Source organism: Thermobia domestica, chromosome 15, assembly GCF_964235325.1.
Source record: "Thermobia domestica chromosome 15, izTheDome1.hap1.1, whole genome shotgun sequence".
Lineage (NCBI taxonomy): Eukaryota > Metazoa > Arthropoda > Insecta > Zygentoma > Lepismatidae > Thermobia > Thermobia domestica.
Genome location: NC_137468.1, coordinates 195,243,450 through 195,264,795, shown reverse-complemented (window position 1 = coordinate 195,264,795; position 21,346 = coordinate 195,243,450). Strand labels below are relative to the sequence as shown.

At 37.2% G+C, this 21,346-nt stretch overlaps 2 protein-coding genes across 3 annotated transcripts in view; both read right to left on the bottom strand.

Moving 5' to 3' along the window:
- Positions 1-4,378: 4,378 nt before the first annotated feature.
- LOC145671780 (protein GVQW3-like) lies at positions 4,379-4,807 on the bottom strand. The gene has a single exon (XM_081740987.1). The coding sequence runs from the start codon at positions 4,805-4,807 to the stop codon at positions 4,379-4,381; it is 429 nt and encodes a 142-aa protein (XP_081597113.1).
- Positions 4,808-6,352: 1,545 nt separating this feature from the next.
- The window catches only part of LOC145671668 (uncharacterized), a 1,096,828-nt gene continuing 1,081,834 nt past the window's right edge, over positions 6,353-21,346 (bottom strand). Inside the window, exons 13-15 of one of the 2 annotated variants that reach the window (XR_014128525.1) lie at positions 16,118-16,209; positions 7,486-10,660; positions 6,353-7,441 (exon numbers count right to left, since the gene is read on the bottom strand). Coding sequence is in view for 1 of the 2 variants with exons in the window: in XM_081740866.1 (XP_081596992.1) it covers positions 10,484-10,660; positions 16,118-16,209 (269 nt within the window). In the remaining variant the exon portion in view is untranslated. Of the gene's footprint in view, positions 10,661-16,117; positions 16,210-21,346 lie in introns of both variants that reach the window. The other variant, XM_081740866.1, reaches the window with a different exon arrangement.

Here is a 21,346-nt window from a genome sequence, read left to right as displayed (position 1 = left end):
TAGTAACATAGTAGGCCAAGAGGCCGAGGGGGAGTCGGATTGTGATGGTCACCAAGATGACGGCCATCTTGAAAGCCACCATCTTGAATTCATGTCAAGATTTTTAAATGGGAACATGGTCATGCTGCACATCATTTTAGACTAGAATTTAAAGACAAAGACAATGGTGAAATCGGTTTGTTGATATCTTAATGTGTTCAAAAGTTACAGGCATTTCAAATTGCTAATTTTACCTGTCACACATGGCAGAGCACGTGCTCTACGTGGCCCCCATCCCGAGTTATGCACAAGGTAAGTCGTTCAACCCACTCTTAATTTCTTAAAACACACACATATTATGAGATTAAAGTGGGCACAGTGACAAGAGTACACTATCTCTGGTTTTCTTTCTCAATTGTGTTTTAAAGTACATTTACATTCCACGAAATAATATGAGCTTCAATTTTCTACACGTTTCCACTGTACGAAAATGTTTTTAAGGATGTGCTACTTCCCGTAATTATCCTTACAGTATATCACGAAATTCTTCTCCATATATTTTTGTGTCACTTTGTAATGTTTGTAGCCAGAAAATGGCCTCTCAAATTTATCAGTTGTTACTGGACAATTTTTACAGAGAGGAGTAAGTTTAGCATCCATATTTTCTGGAAAGTTGAAATCTAGCTCTTGAAGACATTTTCCGATTGTTTCAATCCTTTTGTAATCAGAGTTTTTGGCACGAAAGTCACTTTCTTTTGCACAGAGCGAACGAATTTAACCAGGAACCAAGTGGAATTCGTCCTGAACTTCATCAACTAGAACTAAACATTCACTGAGCAACATTCCTTGCGTGTTTTTTTTTTTTTTTTTTTTTTGAATTGCTCTCAACACGATATAAGAATGAGTCTTTATCATTAGCAGGTTTCTCTTAACTTCTTGGCAATTATAAGCGCCTATACTCTGCTTATCGGCGTTAACAATATTGATCGTCCATAAACCAGGCATTCTTGCATCCTCCCATGCATAAAGCCATCTTGTTGATAGACATTAAAATGCATTGAAAATGCAAACTAAAACCAGATTTATTGCATGACATAAGCGTATGTCTGAAATAAAAAAAAAAAGAAACTTATATGCTGAATATGTTCTTAAGCACTAAAGTATGTAATAACCTTTGAAATATGGAATTACTTATATACAATATTAAATTTTAAATTCAACTGTATTATTGTTGTTAGAAAACTCGACGAAACCTAACAGAGATTCATATAAGCAAACAAAATATGTATTTGCACAAAAGTTCGAGGTCTACTTATAACATTAGTTTACTCTTTTTATTTACTTCTGATAAATTTGATAATACGAGGAATGATCGAAAAGAAAGGCTACAAATCCTGCAGTGAAGCGTGTATATATTATTTCATACAACCAATACAGCCAACAGATAATACATACATTAGGTTATTTTTCGACTTAATCTTCATATTGGTTGAGCCATTTGTCGCATCGTGGGATGAGTTTAAAGATTCCCTTCTGGTGAAAATTCTGTCCTAGCGTGTTCTGACACGTTGTCACCTCCTAATCTAAAAGGAAGCGACGTCCATGTAAGTGTTCCTTCAAGTACGGGAACAAATGAAAGTAGCTTGGAATGAGATGTGGGCTGTACGGAGGGTGGTCGATGATATCCCAGCAAACTGCTTCAACAATGTGGTGGTCTTCTGGGGTCCTCGTTGGTGACGTTTTCTCTACCAACCGCAAACTTCCGACACCATTCTGCGACATGTTTACGAGACATTACAGTGTCTCTGTAAACTTCTACCAGCTACCGGTGAATTTTAGCCGCGATTACATGTTTCGCTCACACAAATCGAATAACTGAGCGGACATCTTCGTGAGACCGGTTTTCCAAACGAGTCACTATTTGTGTTTACTTACAATTAGCACAGTAAATGGCTGAAACTCTGCACAATTGCTAACTCCATCTCATTCCTCTATAACAGACGAAACCCCAGAAATATCGGCCTGGTTTCTGATCCTCCTTCGTATTCAACAGTGGTTCACCATTGTCCAGTGTTGATTTTGGCCCCTAAATCTGTCTTCAGCTGGTCATTCGATATTTCTAAACCAACTAAGATATGTTGTAGTTATTTATTTATTGAAGTTTAGCGTCCGTTTCCAGCTTCGGTTTGATTTGGTTTAACTTTCAGTTTAACGTCTCTCGCAGCATTGAGGCTATATGAGACAGACCTACAGCTTAACATGGTTTCCGTACCACATGAGCTTCGCCTGGAATCTAACTCAGGCCTCCCATGCCACTTTTCAGCACCGAATCTGCATGAAATATGGACCTACAATTTAAGATGAAATTCGAAACAACGTAATGCGTTTCAAAGCTCTTCCACCGGGAATCGAACCCAGAACCCTGTGCATCAAAGGTATGTGTGCTATTTACTTAGGGTTGCCAACTGGCTTGTTTTTGACCGACCTGGCCGGAAATGTTGCAGTTATTTTGATTAAAGCGGGTGACCGGTACAAATTTCTTGCCAGTCCCTTTAGTAGCATTTTTTTAAAATCTGTATCAAGTTCGAAACAATTTCATTTAGGTCGAAATATAGATTTAAAAAATGAGTTTTATTATGTAAATAAAAAATCTGACCTTTCACCATCTATCAACGATTAATATATTTTGTTAATCTGTTTAGATAATTTCAAAGAGACGACAGGGACTGTGTCAGGGAAAATTTGAAATTTACTTGTAAGGAATTTTGTACAATCACTGAGAGTGAAAAAGGAATTTTTAAAGCAATTTCCTGTAGTTGAAGTATAAGTTTAAAGAATAAATTTAATTTTCGAAATCCAAAATTGTCATGTAAAGATTAATATACATTCATTCATATGTTTGATTATTTTAAAGAAGTGGCAGTTACTGGTAAATACGATAAAATGATCTCAGGTTCTCATTTATAGCGTAATGTATCTATAAGCTTATTAGTGGATGTACTAAGGATATGCAGAATACAGGTCCTGATGCACTTTTGTTCACGATAGTACATTTCCTTCCCATGGATGGGTCCGAACAGAAATAGTTCACACTTACGACATAGGGGATTTTCTAGAGTTGGCAACTAGACCAACGAAGAGAGGACTAAGATATCTAACGTAAGACACAACCCCAGACAAAGATTTTGCGCTCAACTATATTATGCTCTCTCCTGTATTTGCATGTTTTGTTCTGAATTTCTATGTCTTTATGTTAATGACTGTTGGTTTCGCTACAACAGTTGAACTCTGTGAAAAAAATATAAACTGGTTACATGGAGGAACAGAAAATTGTTAATTTTTTCTCTTATCCTACCAGTGAGAGTCTAGACTTAATTTTCTTTCTTTCAAGATGAGCTTACACAAATTACACCGCAAGATTATTTTAGAAATAGAAAACGGCCGGGTCCACGCATCCACGAATAGCATAAAGTTGTAAGAGTTAAGCTTTATATATTTATAAATTGCATTTAATATGTTAATGTGTACTGAATGATTGTACGTAATTACACGCACTACAATGCCGTGATTTTGAGATACCCAATAATATACGCCACCCATCAAAAGAAAACGGAAAAGATATTTGGAAATTAGACGACACAGGAATCGTTTAATCCGTCCAAAGGGCTCTTTAAACAACAAAAAAAAAAAAAGCAGTTCGGAGACGTATTGCTGTTGACCAATGAGAAAGATCTATGACGACTTATTTCCACGACTGTTTTCACTCAATCCATTGAAATTTGGAGAATCTGGTATCTACCAGAGACCCGCATAGCTATATGAGGGATATTAGGAAAGTTTTGAGACATGGAATGCAAAACTTTATTATAGCTATTACATTTTTTCAAAGTATTCTCCATGAAACTCCACACAAAGTCTCATCCTTTTGAACCAATTCTGGAAGTATTGGCGCCAGTCTGCTTCAGGCACTGCAGGACTCTAGGGTGGGTGGCGAAGAAGTTTAACACGACTGTCTTCAATGAATTCAACTGTGGTGATCGCTGAGTGAGCAGATGCATTGTCATGGTGCAGCATGATTCCCAAGGACCAGGTCAGTTCTTGGTCGTCTCTCCTGGGTTTTCTGGACACTTCTGGAAGACAAACATCTATGTACCATCTCGCTGTAACTATTCGTTGATTTTCCAAAGGAATTGTGGTCACATGTCCACTTGCTGAGAAATATGTTGTTACCATTTTCTTTCCTACACTTCTTGATCTTCTGACTTTCATGGATGCTTCTTCGCCAGGAAACAACCACACCGATGATTGGCGCTTTGTTTCGGGATCATATTGATATGTTTCATGTTTCGTCACAAGTAACTATATCTGACACCCTTCTAGAATCACCATTGTTAAACTTCTAGAGCATATCTTGACACCATTCGACACAAGTCTGCTTCTGAGCACCTGTCAAGTTGTGGGGCGCCCAACCTGACGAAATCTTCATCACACCCAGGTATTTGTGTAAAATGTTTGAAACACTCAGCGAACTAATACCAAAGGCACACTTAATGTTACTGTAGGTCACACGCGCATCTTCACTGATCATCTTCTCCACAGCATCAATGTTTTCTTCCATGACAGCTGTAGATGGCCTCCCACTGCGCCCCTCATGATCGAGCAAGGACCAGCCCTGTTTGAATTCAGCATACCAGTAAAAAGCTGTTACACATGATGGTACACTGTCCACAAATGCAGCAGATAAACGTTTAAGGCACTGTGATTCATTTAAACGACTTTTTTGATCGTACAAAATCATTACACGAAAATCTCTCCTTTGCAATTCCATGGCTGAACTAACGACAAATGCAGCGACTTGGCAATACTGCTCTTCTAAACGAGTGACCTGATTGTTACGAAACTGGTTGAGTTTAATTGTAAAGGAAGAGAGTTACTTTCAACGGATATTTTTTTTTCACTTCCTGTGTTCAAGTTGTCCACATCTCAAAACTTTGTTAGCGTCCCTCGTATGAGGAATTTATTTGCACTTTAAATTTACAAGGGGAAAGATCTAAATTATCCAACATAATTTGTAAAAGGTCAATTTATTCCTTCTATTTTTCTCTTTTCGTTTGTTTGTTGGGCGGTCTGAGGCGTTATGTTGATGTTCATGAGGCAAAATCTATTGTAAGTTTGAGTATCATTGAAGAACATTGGAAGTTTTTGATTGTCTTCAATGTTTCTGTGTTTATGCCTCTGTCGAGTCTGGTAAGAATTAAAAGCTTAAGAAAGTGTTAAATAAGAAACTGAAATTTGTTCTTTAGTTCGTCTTTTAAATGCACACATCTGGTGCAAGAGCCACAGTTTGATCAAAAACTGTGAGTGTATGGTGGACAACATCGTGTACGTGTGTTTTCTTGAAATTCTCGTTTCCTCTCACATTTTCATTCCAATAATTGTAAAATATTTTTTTCATAATCACTCACTTCTACTAATTATGTTTCTCTCATGTATTTTTTCTGTTCAAGGTGACATACGAGGTATGTTCAAAAGATATCAAACCTTTAATTGGCAAAATATACTTTTATTGAATTGGAAATCTTGAAACACTAATCCCCTTCAAAGTAGTCTCCTTGGTAATGCACACACTTATCCCACTTATTCCCGCCATTGTTGGAAAAACTTCGGGAACGCAGTTTTTGGAATGGTGAGCAACCGTACCTTCGCACTCCGTATGATGTCTTCTCTTGACTCAAATCGGCTCCCTCTTAGTGCTATTTTCAGCTTGGGGAATAACCAAGTCACATGGAGCCATGTCGGGTGAGTAGAGAGCGTGACGACACACAGGAATGTTGTGTTTGGCGATTGAAGCCTGAATCAAATTTTGCGGACGCTCTCCTCATGCCCAAATTTTTATTAAAAATTGAATGTACCGATCCCATTGAATGGATTCGGCTCGAGTATCGCCAAAAAAAACTGCAATCCGACGACCGCTCACTACACGTCTTCAGTCGTTGGCCGACTGAAGTTTTCTGCGGGCGGCAAAAAAATTCACGACTATGCACAAGTGTCCCCTCTACGTCTATACTGAAGAAATTCTGCCGCGCTTTATTGGTTTACAATGGAAGAAATAAGGTCCGATACATTTTGAATACACCTCGTACAGTGTTATATGCAGCTGAACCTACGAACTTTCATGTAAGAAATCCAATTACTGCCGATTGTTTCGTTGTTTAGGGGTAAATTTTCTAACTTATACATAGACAATACCTGGTACTTACTTCAGCGTTTCAGTAACATGGTTAAATAGTTACTATGAAAAAGGAGAACAAAATATTAGGATTATTACTTTGGCTGTCAGAGACCATAATAAAATATGTCGTTATTTTCTGTGTTCAACAATTTTATTTCTTTGTATAACAAATAAATGACATCCATACACCAACAAGATGTACACGTTTCATCATATCATATTTAACAATATATATATACATATTTTTAACAAATACATATTTTTATATATTTATTTGGTCCCTGAAATATCACTCGTAAAGATTCACTTGTAATCAAGGATGTTATAAATAGAGAATCTGCCCATATGTATCGTCATCCTATTAAATCGATGAAGCCAAAAAACAACCGAGCATCGGCACGTCTGATTGGCTACTCTCGTTTCCGCCATCGTCTGATTGGCTACTTTCGTTTCCGCCATGATTATTGGCTCAAAACATTGCGATCCTATTGGGCGGAGTGGGCAGAGTAGGGGTGGCGAAACTGTGACGTATGGCTTCAAGATTTTCTTGTAAGGGCAAATCCTCTATTTTATAAGATCCTTGCTTGTAATTATAAATAAGTTGGATAGTTTTTGTTGAAAAATCTACAACTATAGTTTTAGGTCCACATATAAAAATATCAAAGCTATAATATCTATATAATTTGATTTAATAAGGGAAGCTTCCTAACAATTATATTCTTATTTTTACTTTATCCTTTTCAATTATCAACTCAACATTTATCAGATATTCCATTTCTTGAACGCGATGACTTAATTGTTGGATAATCCCGATAATAATTTTCTTGTAAGTCTGAAAAAAATAATATTTGTGTATTAAAGACCTGTAACATTTTTATCATCAAATTAAAAAGTTAAATGTACTTTGAATCTGGTCTACAAATTGCTTTGTATACACTGAAACTGATGTAAAATAGCAGATAAGAGATTGTAACTGGGTAGAGCATTTTGCAGAGATTGAATTGATCGAAAATTTTTGAAGTCAATGGTCTGGGTTACATATTCATCTCAATGACTCAAAGACAAGAAAGAACATAAAAAAATTACAAAGCAAATCCAGATAGTACTTCCAATGTGCCATTAACCCTTGAGTGCTGATGTACCAACGTGGTAGTGATCTTGTCTTATTCATATGCTGCCGATTTACTTAAGTAGTAGTAACCGTTCCTTCTAAACATGCTTCCGACCTTTCTACGTGGTAGTGATCTCCCCTTCCTCGCATGCTTCTGATCAACCAACGTGGTAGTGATCTCCCCTTACATGCTTCCGACCTATCTACATCGTAGTGATCTTCCCTTCTACCAAAACTTCCGACCAACCTACGTGGTAGTGATCTCTCTTTCTTTACATGCTTCTGACCTATGTACATGGCAGTGATCTCCATTCTACCAATGCTTCTGACCTACCTACGTAGTAGTGATCTTCTCACCTTTACATGCTTCTGACCTATCTACGTGGTAGTTATCTCCCCTTCTACCTATGCTTCTGACCTACCTACGTAGTAGTGATCTCCCCTCCTTCACATTCTTTGATCTTTATACATGTTAGTGATCTCCCCTTCTACCCATACTTCTGACCTACCTACATGGTAGTGATCTCCCCTTCTCATGCTTCCGATCTACTTACATGGTGGGGACCTGCCCACCTGCCCCTATTTACATGGTGCCGATCTACTGTAGCAATTCTCCCTTTCTTTTCATGCTTCCGACCTAATTACGTGGTAGTAACTTCGCCTCCTTGAAATGCTTCCCGTATCACTACGTCGCAGTGACTTTTGCAGTCTAATCTCTGTCCTAACTTCTAAATTAACATACTTGGGTCGAAGTTTTTCCATCTTAAATAGGAATGCTTTGGGAATGTCAGTTTAGGGTACTGAATTGAAATATCCTTTCTTCCATCTGTACGGTCTAGCTGCGATTCAAACTCTCGTATCTTTGAGGGTTAAATAATCATATAACTGTTTCTAGGCCTTTCAAAATAGGCCAGAATTATGAAGCCGCAATTTAACGCATCATAGTTATTGGGCATTGGATTTCATCAGTAGACAAAAACTCTGAAAACAACTACCAGTTCGTTTAATACTATTTTATAGATAACATCTGGGTTACTTTTTAAATTGTTGATGTTCTTCAATAACGTTAGTTTAATTACCAAAATAAATTAATAAAAGTTAGGAGGATCGTAGCGAGGACTCTTAACGTTCAAACAACGAAGTTTCTCCTCATGGCTCTCAATAATAACTAGTGCACCTTATTACCACTATGTGAAGTTGCGATTCAGTAAGGTTGATGTGATAAATGACTTTAAGGATGAGGATGAACGACAGAAAGTTGAAAGATCAAAAGTGTTACGAGGTTGCTTGAGTGAGGTTTACAATATACAAAATGTCATAAGGATGAGACTGTGAAGTTGACAAGTGCTCGTAAGCAAACACCTTGGTTCTGGAATTCAGAAACTTCATGAAATATTTTCCCTCTAAGTGCTGAAGCTGAGATTCATCCTCAAACTCATTTGCTATGGTTAGTACTTAGAGTGCTGCTGAATGAAGTTGAGGGTGATATGAGGCTGGGATCCGTAAGTTACCATGTGATGATAAATTGATGTTCTATAGGTACTGTAAAATGTTGGCGAGATCAAAACTTGGAATAAAAATGGAATTAAAGGAGATGGAGAGAGATTCTATTAAAGTAAATATTCATCTCCAGAACGGGCTCATCAGATAAGATTTTTTTATTTTCGAAATCATTCAATATTAACAAATTTCTGATATTTTAGATATCGTTCAAGTTTGGAATTCTTGAATAACGTTTGAAAATCAAATGAAATCTTTGAGTTTTACGTCCAACGGTTATGCCGGTTAGGCTAAAGGAGACGGTGATGATGAGTAATGAATGAAATGGTGGAATGATGAAAGTGGGAGGAAACGGGAGAACCCCGAGACAACCCACGCACGCGGTGTTTGTCCACCACAAAGTTCACTTGGCGGGGGCTGGGATCGAACCCGGGACCCCAAGCACCAGAGGTGAACGCTCTACCACTGAGCCATCGTGACCCAGAATAACGTTTGTTTCCAACAGTTTCATTAGTATTGGTTTAAATGAATGTTGGGCAAATTATTCTTAGTAGTTAGAGAGCAAGTTATGTTACTTAGAGAGCAAGAACCATTATAAAAGAGACTGAAAATGCAGTTGTGCAAAGAGCGTGCAATGTTTAGAACACTGAAAAGATTATATAAACTTCAGAATATAGAGGCAAATTCTTAAGCTTAAAGTCTGTCCTTGCGACTGTAGACACCATTCGTGATCGTAAGTACTTTCGAAAGTACTTTGAGGTAATAATCCAAATAACTTTAAGTGAAGGTTTTCTTATAAACTATAACTTACTTCGTAATTTAGAAGATCAACCTAACAATATGCCAATTGAATCAACCAGTATTCATACAACTAAAGTTTTCGGATTTTTAATAAAGGTTTCTTAATCGAGCAGATTGAGGTAGTTCTATCAATTCCCTTTGAAAGGTAGTTTGAACATTAGACATTGTAAGAATTGAATAACTTAGGTACTTTGAAGTAGATTTTGAAATCATTTACGTCTTCTTGACAGTTTGTAGAAATAAAAAAATAAATCTTGAAATTTAAGTTGTAGTAATATTTTAGTTTAATGGTTGGTTAATTAACATCAACTCTACTCAATATAACATATTTCATTATAATAACTAACAGTCATTTTGTAACAATCAAAAAGCGTATTTATTCTCAAATCCTGGCAGGGTCGCCATGGTCTTTCAAAATACACATTTTGAGTTTGAGATAGCTATTAAGTTTTAATTGATGAGTGTGATAATTCAGAATGTGTAATGAGGATGAGGTTGATTCAGATATATAATTGTTTGCTAGCAAAGTCGTTGGTTCTTAAATAGAGGAAACTAGTCAAATAACCTTGTATCTTAAACAGCAGGCCAGTCTGTTGCTAAAGTTAAGGCTAAGGTTTGTCCGTAAACTAATTTACCCTGATAGTAATGAGAATAATACTTCGGGAAGTTAAGGATGATATTATAAAGTTGTAGGCCTGCAGCAAAAACGTACATATTTTACATCTTTTTTAAGTTGGCCAAATGGCATAGAGTAGTTCGCATATACGTAGACCTTAAAACTGGATTGTTGTCTGATATTTTAAAAAAATGTGTCACTTTTAAAGCTCTGAGATAAGAAAATTAACATCATTTGTCCAATGTCAGAAAACTTTGGGCACTTGTAAGTTTAAACCAACGTCCGTGTGCTCCTGTCCATTGAAGATCTGGAAGTATTCTGGAGTGTTGTCGTACTGGAAGTCGTGGAAATCTTGTTCACTATCAAAGGGAATTCCTCCTTCTTTACCAAGCAACCAGTACGTATCCATTGTTCCTTTACCCTGGAAGCAAGATAAACTACATTTAACTGGTAACGAAAAATGCGTTTTCTAGTACAACATAAATTTTATGAGTTATTATAGAACAAACGCATAACTAAAGAGAAACATTGAGCTGAATGAGCTGATTGTTGCAAAATACTTCATGCACTAGTTATATCGCCCACAGTAGTATTTTTAAAGACCATTAGGAAGACCTAGTCGCAGATGGGAGGACAATATTGAGATGGATCTTTCAGAGATTGGAATACAAAGTAGAAACTGGATGCAGTTAGCTAAGGATAGAAGTCAGTGGAGAGCTTTTGTGAACGCGGCATTGAACCTCCGGGTTCCACAGGCCATAGAGTTAGTTAGTTAGTTAGTAGTATTTTTTAAGTTACAATATTACTTTTTCTTGATTACAACTGTAACCAATAGCTATCCTCGTTGGTCTAGTGGCTAGTAGATGTTTCTGTAGTGTAAAGTGTCCCGGATTGGATTCCCAGTGATAGTCTTAACGTTTGAATGCTTTATTCTGGCTCGGATTCTACTGTCAACTGTAGGTCCAAGTCATATTATAACCTCTTTGGTGAAAGGGATACTAAAATTGAATCCAACACACTAACCGATTATAACCAATACAAACAAGTCATTACCATCCGGAAAAACCTATAGGAAGTAAAATCTGTTGCATTTGTACGATAAAAAGTCCTAATTGAAGCGATGGTTCTTGAACATGTTTGCTAATGATTGAGTAATTACAAATCGTTACAAGTGGTAATAATAAAGTCTATGATATTCTGGTCTACTCGTGGGTTGACATATTTCTAATTTATGCCTTTCTGTTAGCCAAAATAAAACCGTTTTCGAAATTTGCAAGCAAAATATTCTTAAAATCTTCATAATTATACAAGCTACAGTTAATTGCTTTAAACCAAACTGAACATGGTGGCAACAACACATGAGGTAAAATCTTGAGGAAATTAGACTTAAAATGCCTATCAAATCACGTTCTTCTTCATTTTTTTCAATAAAAGTACTAGCCGGAATATCATCAACACCTATATAAAATAAGCCGCATGGAACGACGCATATATCAGGAACGACGCATGAGGTGGGTCCTGGGGGTCTGGACTTCTTCCCCGAAATGCCGACTTTTGTGTACATTTAGTCTAATTTTTTTAGGCGATTTTACAAACTTTGCCATAATTTATTTTGATATTGAATTTAGACCCACTGAAATAGGTTACTGTGTACGTGCCTACCTATCATATTTCTTGAAAATCTTACAACCTTTTCAAAATTTATTGTTAAATATGTTTTTCAAGATTAGGTGAATGGTGTTGAATGAAGATTACTGGTTAGGTGGGTTAGCGTCGTCAAATATGATATGCAAATTAAAACGTTACTGGAAAGGGTATACCATGGCTGCTACCCATAGTTATTTTTCTTTAATACATATAATAAAATACTAACGGGGGGCTGGGCTTACACTAAGGGTATTAATGACCAGTTACGCAAAATCAGGGGGTCGTGGCAAAACAGTCGTCTACGAAGAGTACCAGAAGAAAGCTCCAAGGAAAGTGAGACTCACAGTGCTGCAGGGAATCCGCCAATTAGCGCGCCACGAAAATTCACCGACCCAACATGCACTGGTACAACGATTCAATTAAGCGCCTTCAACGGTAAACACATTCATTTTTAGGCGGCATCGGCTGAAGTGCATCCCTAAGACACGCGTACACCATCTGCTTCTGCGCCACATTGCAGAACGAAAGACGAATTGCCGGAAATTGTATGAAGAAGACGTGGCGGGTTTCAATGGCAGGTAGTCATCACAGACAATGGATGAAACATACTGAGATGCATCTATCTCTTAATCGGTCACATTGACGCGCTAAGATGTGACAGTGATGAAACTGATGGCTGATAATTCTTGTACTGGAGATAAAAACTATTTTCGAAACAACAGTTCTGAATTAAATTTTCAGAAATTCAATGTGTTTTATTCAATTTCCAAACAAAATAATAATTTTGACATAATGAACTTCAAAAACGTGGGACTAATTTCTGAAATATTGTATTATCACTCGGAAATTCTGCTTAAAACGTTTAAGGTAAATCAAGTTGGTCAGAGTCACGTCAATGGCAAACTTTGGAAATAAAGGAAAATAATTGTAAAATGTAACTCATAATAATAGACAATAAAGATAAGTTAACCAAAATAATGAGTTAAAGGCCTCTGTAATATTTCCTGTATAATATCCAGATCATAGAGACCTGCACGGGCCGGGCTTGGGCGGGCCGACACTGATTTCTCTTCAGCTCGGGCCGGGCTGGGGCCGATTAATTGCAATTCTTTAATAATTATTGACTTTCGTTAAACAATAATTAGAATAAAGGCAAACGTTGAAGAAGTGTGCCCGTGGAAAATGTTACAAAATGAAACTTTTAAGATTTATCGGGCCCGGACCGGGCTTGGGCCAAGGATTTTAAAAAAATTATCGGGTCGGACCGGGCTCCATCCGAAAATCTCCAAAAGATTTTGGGCCCGGGCTGGGCCGGGCCTAGGTACATTCGGGCTGGATTGGGCTCGGACCGAAAAATTCTCAGGTCTCTACCAGATCACCATATTATGTCTGAAAATGTAGCACTTTTCTTGCAATAATTATTGCTCCTAATACCTTTAAATATTCGTGTTATATTGTTGCCTTTAATTTTTGCCATCGTTTTTATTAGGTGGGAATGTAAAGTTTTGTACTTTTACCATGGGCGGCGATTAGGGGGGCAAAGGGGGGCAGTTGCCCCCCACTTTTTTGAAGTAACCCCTTAATGTATATAATTTCATTTGGAAGTTAAAGTTTTCGTATGTATTACTTTTTCATTGAAAAAATGGTACCATTTAATATTTGCCGTTGCGTGAGTACGTACTGGTTGTCTTCCCGTGAAGTTAAGAAAGCTACAGGAATTGTGTTTTAATTGCCACGGAAAATAACCCAAAAATTGACCTATTGGAGCACAACAATTCCAGCATACTTTCAATTCAGGGATATAGATGCAAAACTTGCTAAATTCATTTTTCAATTTTGTCATGAAACGAAGAAGTGACACCCTTTTGTTTCAGAATTGTTGAACCGTTTTTTGTTTAGTAGTCACTACTTTATACAAATGAGTGAAATCAACCACTAAACAAACAAACAAAAAAAAAAGTTGTTCAACAATTCTGAAAACATGAGGGCGTCACTTTTTGTTCGTTCCCAGATAAAATTCGAAAATGGATTTAGCAGGTTTTGCTTCTATACCCCCCTTCTTACAAAGGCTCGATATGTCAGCCGCTTTCAAACTAACTGAGAGAACGTTTCAAACAAAAAATCACAAGATATTCTTTAATTGTACAAAACTTGACAATTCCTAAAATGTCTTTTCTTCTTTGTAAAGTAAGGAATGTTTATTAAAAAGAGCGTAATAAGAAACAACTACCTTTTTCATTGTTTTGTAGTGTAATATACGAGTGAAGTTGTGTGTTTAGGTGCGTACGAGTGTATATACAATGAAATTTAGTGAATTCAACACAATCCTAGGTTTTAGTTTTTTTTTCTATAACTGGAGTGTGGAGTGATTCTAAGTATTATTGTGTTTTAATGTGTTCCAAGAAAGGGAAAGCTGTACCTAATGGAAGCTCCAAAAGCAAATACATATTGCTTTAAATGTCGTAGCATGTCCTTGTAGTATATACTGTCTTTCATTTTCTAAGAGTAATAACGTACATTTAACAGCCAGTTTCAATATAACTTTTACAAAATAAGACTCGTTATTCATTACTATGTGTAATTTTATACTTTCTAATTATTTGTTTTGTAAGCTTGTTATTAAATAATCTGATCACACAATTTTCCAGACAAAATTTTAAGATGTTCATGAGCAAAGTCTCAAATCTCTTCCTGCACTTTCGTTGTTTAAGAGTACAAAGGGATAGTACCTACTTGCGTTGCTCTTGACTATTTACTTAATAAAATATGAAATACGATATACGGTATTTTAACTGAAAAAGATAGTATCCTATTAGTTATACAACCTTTCGTCAAAGAAAGTATTGGAAACAACCAGGGAAACTAAGATTGATATACAAATTAGTGATGAGCAAATGCAAGACCAAGACCAATACCGGGGTGGTCTTGGTCTTGGTCTTGGTCTTGTACATCCAGTCTTGGTCTTGGTCTTGCACTCGAATCCTTGGTCTTGGTCTTGGTCTTGGTCTTGTACACCCAGTTTTGGTCTTGGTCTTGGTCTTGCATGCAAGAGTCTTGCAAGTCTTGCATTTAAGAAATCTCAAGCATTCCATAGGTAAATTTTACTATCGATATAAGGGATAATAAACACTACAATTCGCCAATAGTAACGGCAATACAATGTATGTTTCTAAATGTGATATATTTTACCTTCTTGTCGGCATAATCGTGATACGTAAAACTTATAAAGATTTCATTTTCGGTTTTCGATTTTATATTATGAAATTAATGTATTAATAAGTAAATACCCATTCAATTACCAATTTTGCAATCACTTGCCATTCCAACATTATGTCACAATCCCGACTGCCAAAGGGAGAAAAATAAACAGTACAACTGTTCAATAAAATTTCCATTATAATAACACGTGTTACTTACCTCACTAATAGAGACAAATGTAATTAAGTGTTTTAAAATAGGCAGTGTTATTATGAAAGTTTTAATTTATTATTTAGACATATTTAGATACACTGTATACTTCTGTGCGCGGGAGTTGAGGGTGGAAGATGGAACACCAACATTTACCTGTACTTGAGGGGGGGGGGGAAGGAAACTTCTTTTTCCTATCAGGTTACGTGAAACAGACTATAGTATTTTCCAAATAAGAGAGAACTTTTCGTATCTGCAAATAATAGTTCAGTGAACAAACGTTATTTCAGAGAAAAGGTAGGCAACCATCAAGGTGAGGAAGTAGCCACTATTCTGCTAAACTCTTCGCTTGTTATCAAGCTATTAGTCTACAGTAAAACATAAAACAGGATTTAACTTACAGAAAGCGCTGGAAAGGGTATTCGTTAATGGGCATGCCAGGGCAAATAGTACTTCCTTCGTCGAATGAGAAGAAATGGAAAAGAACATTTTGGAAACAGAGAAACTACAAGTAACAATTAATATACAGGCAGATTTTAAGGGAAATGAAAAGTAACTTCACTGAATAAAATTATTTACCTCACAGAACTTACGTGAACGGCGATAAAAGAAATCACTTGAGACTAACGTCATTAACGTACATTAATTCCCTAGTCTTTCTGAAAATGCTTTCGTTTTCGATTCAATTTTCGAAGAACACCTACTTTAAGTAATAAAAGTCCTGGATTGAGATCTTTGTCTCTCGCCCAATATTTAGAACAAATTTATCTTCTGTCTCGTAAGCAACTCTCGTAACTGCGATTAGAAGAAGGGAAAATCTCACCTTGACTTCCATGGTCCCTCTGTGCTCCGTAATATAACCTCCTAAGGTGTCCAAAGACAACTTCGTCATGTGGGTAATATGAATTTTCATGGCTGAAAAATAGGAAATAATATCATATTAGTACTTAGATACGGGGACAGGCTGGGGCAAGAGGTCATAAATTTCACATTAGAACTAAAAATGGTACACCGGAATTTTGGACTTTCTCATCACCATTTGTTATAAAAATTCTTATACACATTAGTAATAATAATAACACTTCAAATATTAAACTCCTCTTAGATATTTGGTGACTTTGTTCCTGAATTTGTAGGAACCTAGTGACCAAGTGTCCTAGGATGACAGAATCCAAGGCTCTTGTGGCCAAGGAGTGTGTAGGTACCTCTCACAGACCAGACGTCCTAGAGAGTGGTAAGAATAAAGGATCTCTCAAAGACTAGGACTCCTAGAAACCGGTAAGGATAAAGAAACTCTCAGAGACCAGACATCCTAGAGGGGGGATAAAACTGAGAGATCAGACGTCCTAGAGAATGTTAAGGTGTTTTGCAAAGACCAGCCATCCTAGCAAAAGTAACTCTCAGAGACCAGGCATCCTAGAAACCGGTAAGGATAAAGAAACTCTCGGAAACCAGGTGTCCTAGAGAGTGGTAAGGATAAAGGAGTTGTCAGAGACCAGGCGTCCTAGAGGCTAGTAAGGATAAAGAAACTCTCGGAAACCAGGCGTCCTAGAGAGTGGTAAGGATAAAGGGTGTCTCAGAGACCAAGCGTTCTAGAGAGTGGTAAGGATAAAGGAGTTCTCGGAAACCAGGTGTCCTAGAGAGTGGTAAGGATAAAGGAGTTGTCAGTGACCAGGCGTCCTAGAGACTGGTAAGGATAAAGAAACTCTCGGAGATTAGGCGTCCTAGAGAGTGGTAAGGATAAAGGGTGTCTCAGAGACCAAGCGTTCTAGAGAGTGGTAAGGATAAAGGAGTTCTCGGAAACCAGGTGTCCTAGAGAGTGGTAAGGATAAAGGAGTTGTCAGAGACCAAGCGTCCTAGAGACTGGTCAGGATAAAGAAACTCTCGGAGACCAGGCGTCCTAGAGAGTGGTAAGGATAAAGGGAGTCTCAGAGACCAAGCGTTCTAGAGAGTGGTAAGGATAAAGGAGTTCTCAGAGACTAGGTGTCCTAGAGACTGGTAAGGATAAAGGATCTCTCAGAGACCAGGCATCCTAAAGAGTGGAGGTAGTGATCAATCGGTGGAGATTGATGCCCTCTGCAATGTTTTGGCTCCTTTTATCCGGAAATGTTTCTTACTTCATTAATCTTCGTTACTTGGCGATCGTTGACGAGGGTTGACGATGTCTTCTTCCTGGTTTTCGTTTGAAGTTGTTTACAGCCTGCATATGGTATTGGGAGCACGTGTAGTACCTTGTAATATTTATACATGATTTTTGTACGTATTAAGAAGCAAGTTAATTTTAAGAATATTTATTGCAACATCTGAATAGCGGAAACAGACGAGACATGATTATATGTTCGTAAATGAGAGGTTTCCGTTACAGAGAAGGTACACAAATTTCGATTACTCATAGCTCATGCGATAATTGAATGCCGTTTGTAGTAACTACGTCAGATATATGTAAATATAGACTAATATCGAAACACTATACCCATTGTTCGAATTACTGGGAGCATTTTCGAGGATAAAGGAGACACATTCTTCATTAAAAATCGTAAAAAAAATCGATTTTTGTTGTTTTATATCTGAAGTAACATAGAAAGATGCATGTCCCAAGAGAAAAAAAGGAGCAAATTTGTCAGCAAAAGGGAGATGTTACATATAAAATTCGTGGCAATACAACTGGCTCTCCATGATTGTTTCTACTCATTAAAGATTTTCTAGGATTCCAAACAGTTTATTTGTGGATAGAAAAAGTAATGCAATAATTTCAAGTTCACCTTGGAAACGTTTTGTGTGGTATTGCACTAGTTCATTGCCTTATGACAGAGATATTTTATGGGAAGGTCGTGTCTTTCTTCCTGCTGCCAGCTTTTCCGATTTCTGTTCTCGACTTGTTTCAATCTTGTGTCATATCCACTGTGACACCGCACTATACCATATTGTCCTTCACATAATTTCCCCATTTCTTCTTTAAGTCTTATTTTTATATTCAGTTCTATAGCATCCATTCAGTGAGTTACGTATTCCAAAGGTCTTCTTCTTAGATGCCTAAACCACCTTAGTCTACTTTCTTGTAGTTTTTTTTTTAAATTGTACTAGTACTTTCACCTCTACTGTACCGCACTTCACAACATTCTTAACTTTGTCCTTCTGCATCGCTCTACATATCTATCGCAACATCTTCATTTCTGCAACATAACGACTTCGTTTCCTCTCTCTTTCTTGTCATCCAATATTCCGCTCCGTATAATGTGACATGTCGCACTATTACTATGTAAACTAGTTTTCTGTTTACTGTATTGCATCTTGGAAGGGGAGTACGGTGTCTCAGTAGTATAGTGTTTACTCCTGAAGCGAGAGGTCCTTTGTTCGATTCCGGCCAAGTAAGTTTGTGGTAGAGAACATCATTTCCGTGGGTTTTCTCGGGGTACTCTCGCTTCCTCCCGCATTCTCATTTCACTAATGTTTTCATTATCATTCACTTTCTTTAAGTATCGCCCACCTTAGCCTAAAAGGTATAAACGTTGGACGTTAAACTGAAAGATATCCCCTTCCTTTGGAAGTCTACTTAATCCTATAAAACTTACGTAGCAAACTATGTCCTAAGCCATTAATATGTAATGTTAGTACCAATATCTAGAAACAATAGTTTAGAAGTTACGACGTGTGGATTGAATGAAAGTTTCGAACTATCCTAATCCCTCTTCAGAAACAATAATGAGTTAGTTGATTATGAATTGAAAATATTAGCCATCTGTGTATCAAATATGAACGATTTCTACGATTCTGTTGTGACCATGGACGAATGTTGGAAATGGGGGCGCGGTGGCTCAGTGATAGAGCGTTCACCTCCGGTGCTTGGGGTCCCTGGTCCGATCCCAGCTCACGCCGTGTGGACTTTATGGTGGACAAACACCGTGCTCGTGGGTTTTCTCGGGGTTTCCCGTTTCCTCCCACTTTCTTCATTCCACCATTTCACTCATCTCTCATCATCACCGTCTCCCTTACCCTAACCGGCATAACCGTAGGACGTAAAACTTAAAGGATGTTGGGTTTATCACTATTACACAGACACTAGTTATGAATAACCACATCTTCAAAGTCCCTGTACAGCCTACTTTAAAAATTAACGTTTTCAGTTTTCTAGGTGTAATCTTCACTGATTATCAAAAGTACGGTCATAATGTGGCTGGAAAATAATATAAGATCGCTGCTTCAAAAAGTTTGTTCAACTCGGAAGATAAAGCACTTCGTCATATGCAGCAAAGATGTCCATCTATTAGTCAACAATACTCCCGCCAACAAATTCCAGCAAACAATTAATGTTACGCAAAGCCTTGGTTATCAGTTAATTCCTCCTTCGACGCATTACTTCTATCCTCTTCCTTTGGACATAATCTCGTCTTCAAAAATGAAGGAGTCCCCGAAAGAAGGCGGTTTTCTTCACATGCTGAGGCAGGCCTGTATCCACGGGGGGCAAGAGGGGGCCGGGCCCCCCTAAATTTTGGCTGGCCCCCATAAAATTTCACGGTAGGCTTGAAAATGAACTATAATATGGTGATGAAGTATAATATGATTGGGTCGGCCCCCCCTAACTTCTACCGGGCCCCCCTAAATTTTTGGGCTGGGCTGGCTACGAGCCTGTGCTGAGGTCATTTCAATCGCTGAGCACTGGTTTTCTAGCGAAAGTGATATTTTCTACAAAGACTGACTGTGGAATTTAAAACACGGGAGAAATGTGATATTCCTCGCGATGACTATGTAGATAAAGGACAAATGGCATGTGTCATTTTTAAACTTCTACCTTCACTGTCTCTATGTGAGGGACAAAACTCATTTATTGCTCTACGTACAATGGGAAACGACTCATTTGCTTTAGAAGAAAGGGATAAATTTATTGAGTACATATCTCTTTACTCTAAAGATAAAGGATAAAGCATGATCTATTTAAAATAGAGCAATAAAACTAGTAGCGATAAGAATGTGAAGCTGCACATACTAGTGACTTCAGGAGATACAGGAAATGACGTAGTTAGTATTAGCTGTGTCCGCCTTCTACGCCCGGGTTATGTTAGTATCGATTTTACAGAACGGGTGAATCTCTGAGACGAACAAAATAGAAACCAATTTACATGTAAGAATTGAGGATCTCAAATATAAGTAACTAAAAAGAAACTTAAAAATGTTTTGAACTTGACCAGCCTATACACTTGTAAGTAGATAAATAAAGTCGAATGGTAAATATTTCACATAAATTTATACTTTTATTATCAGTTCTTTAAATTTCAGAATACCAAGATTGGGTTAAGATAAACCAGACAATTAGATTTTTTTTAAAAAAAATAATCAACTACCATTAAGTAGACCTCTGAAGTTCCATATACTCTTCATTCATATGTCGAGAATTTTTCGGAAAAACAAAGTTGATAGAAGCGTTTTTTTTTTTAAAGTTTAAAATATTTTCGAGATTGAGTCGATTTTAACTGTTCTATCGTTTGGCATCGCCCAATAAGCCCGCAAAACACACTATTGTGAAACCTTCAGTGAGAAAACTTTTTTACCGGCCTAATATTGTGACGTGTTGAATATTATGAAGGTTCTCGCGTCACTAAGAAAATACAACTCGTCGAATCAGATACTTACATTACAGCATTAACAACGTTGCACTAAGTGGATTGGTCAAAGTTAGAACAGGATAGCTCAAAGTCAAACGTCAATTCGGCTGCCGAACACAATAAGTGGTAGTATAACTTGTAACTTTGCAAATATTAACAAATTTACCAGGCAATAGATATTAAGCTCTAGCTAATGGTTTATATTAGAAATTCTCAACATTGTGGCTGCGAACGGAGGTTAAAAAGATAAAATGTATTTAGAATGTATCGATAGTAGCGGAAAAATCTAGAAACATGTACAAATAATCTTGTTTTGGTTACATCGTGCTCTCTGCTAGAGAAAAATTCGTGTTGAGTTTCAGAAAGCTCAGTTTATAAAATTAACAGTTATAAACGGCTATTTTGTATATCATGTTAGTTTAACGTCATTATTCAAACAATTCCTTCTTATT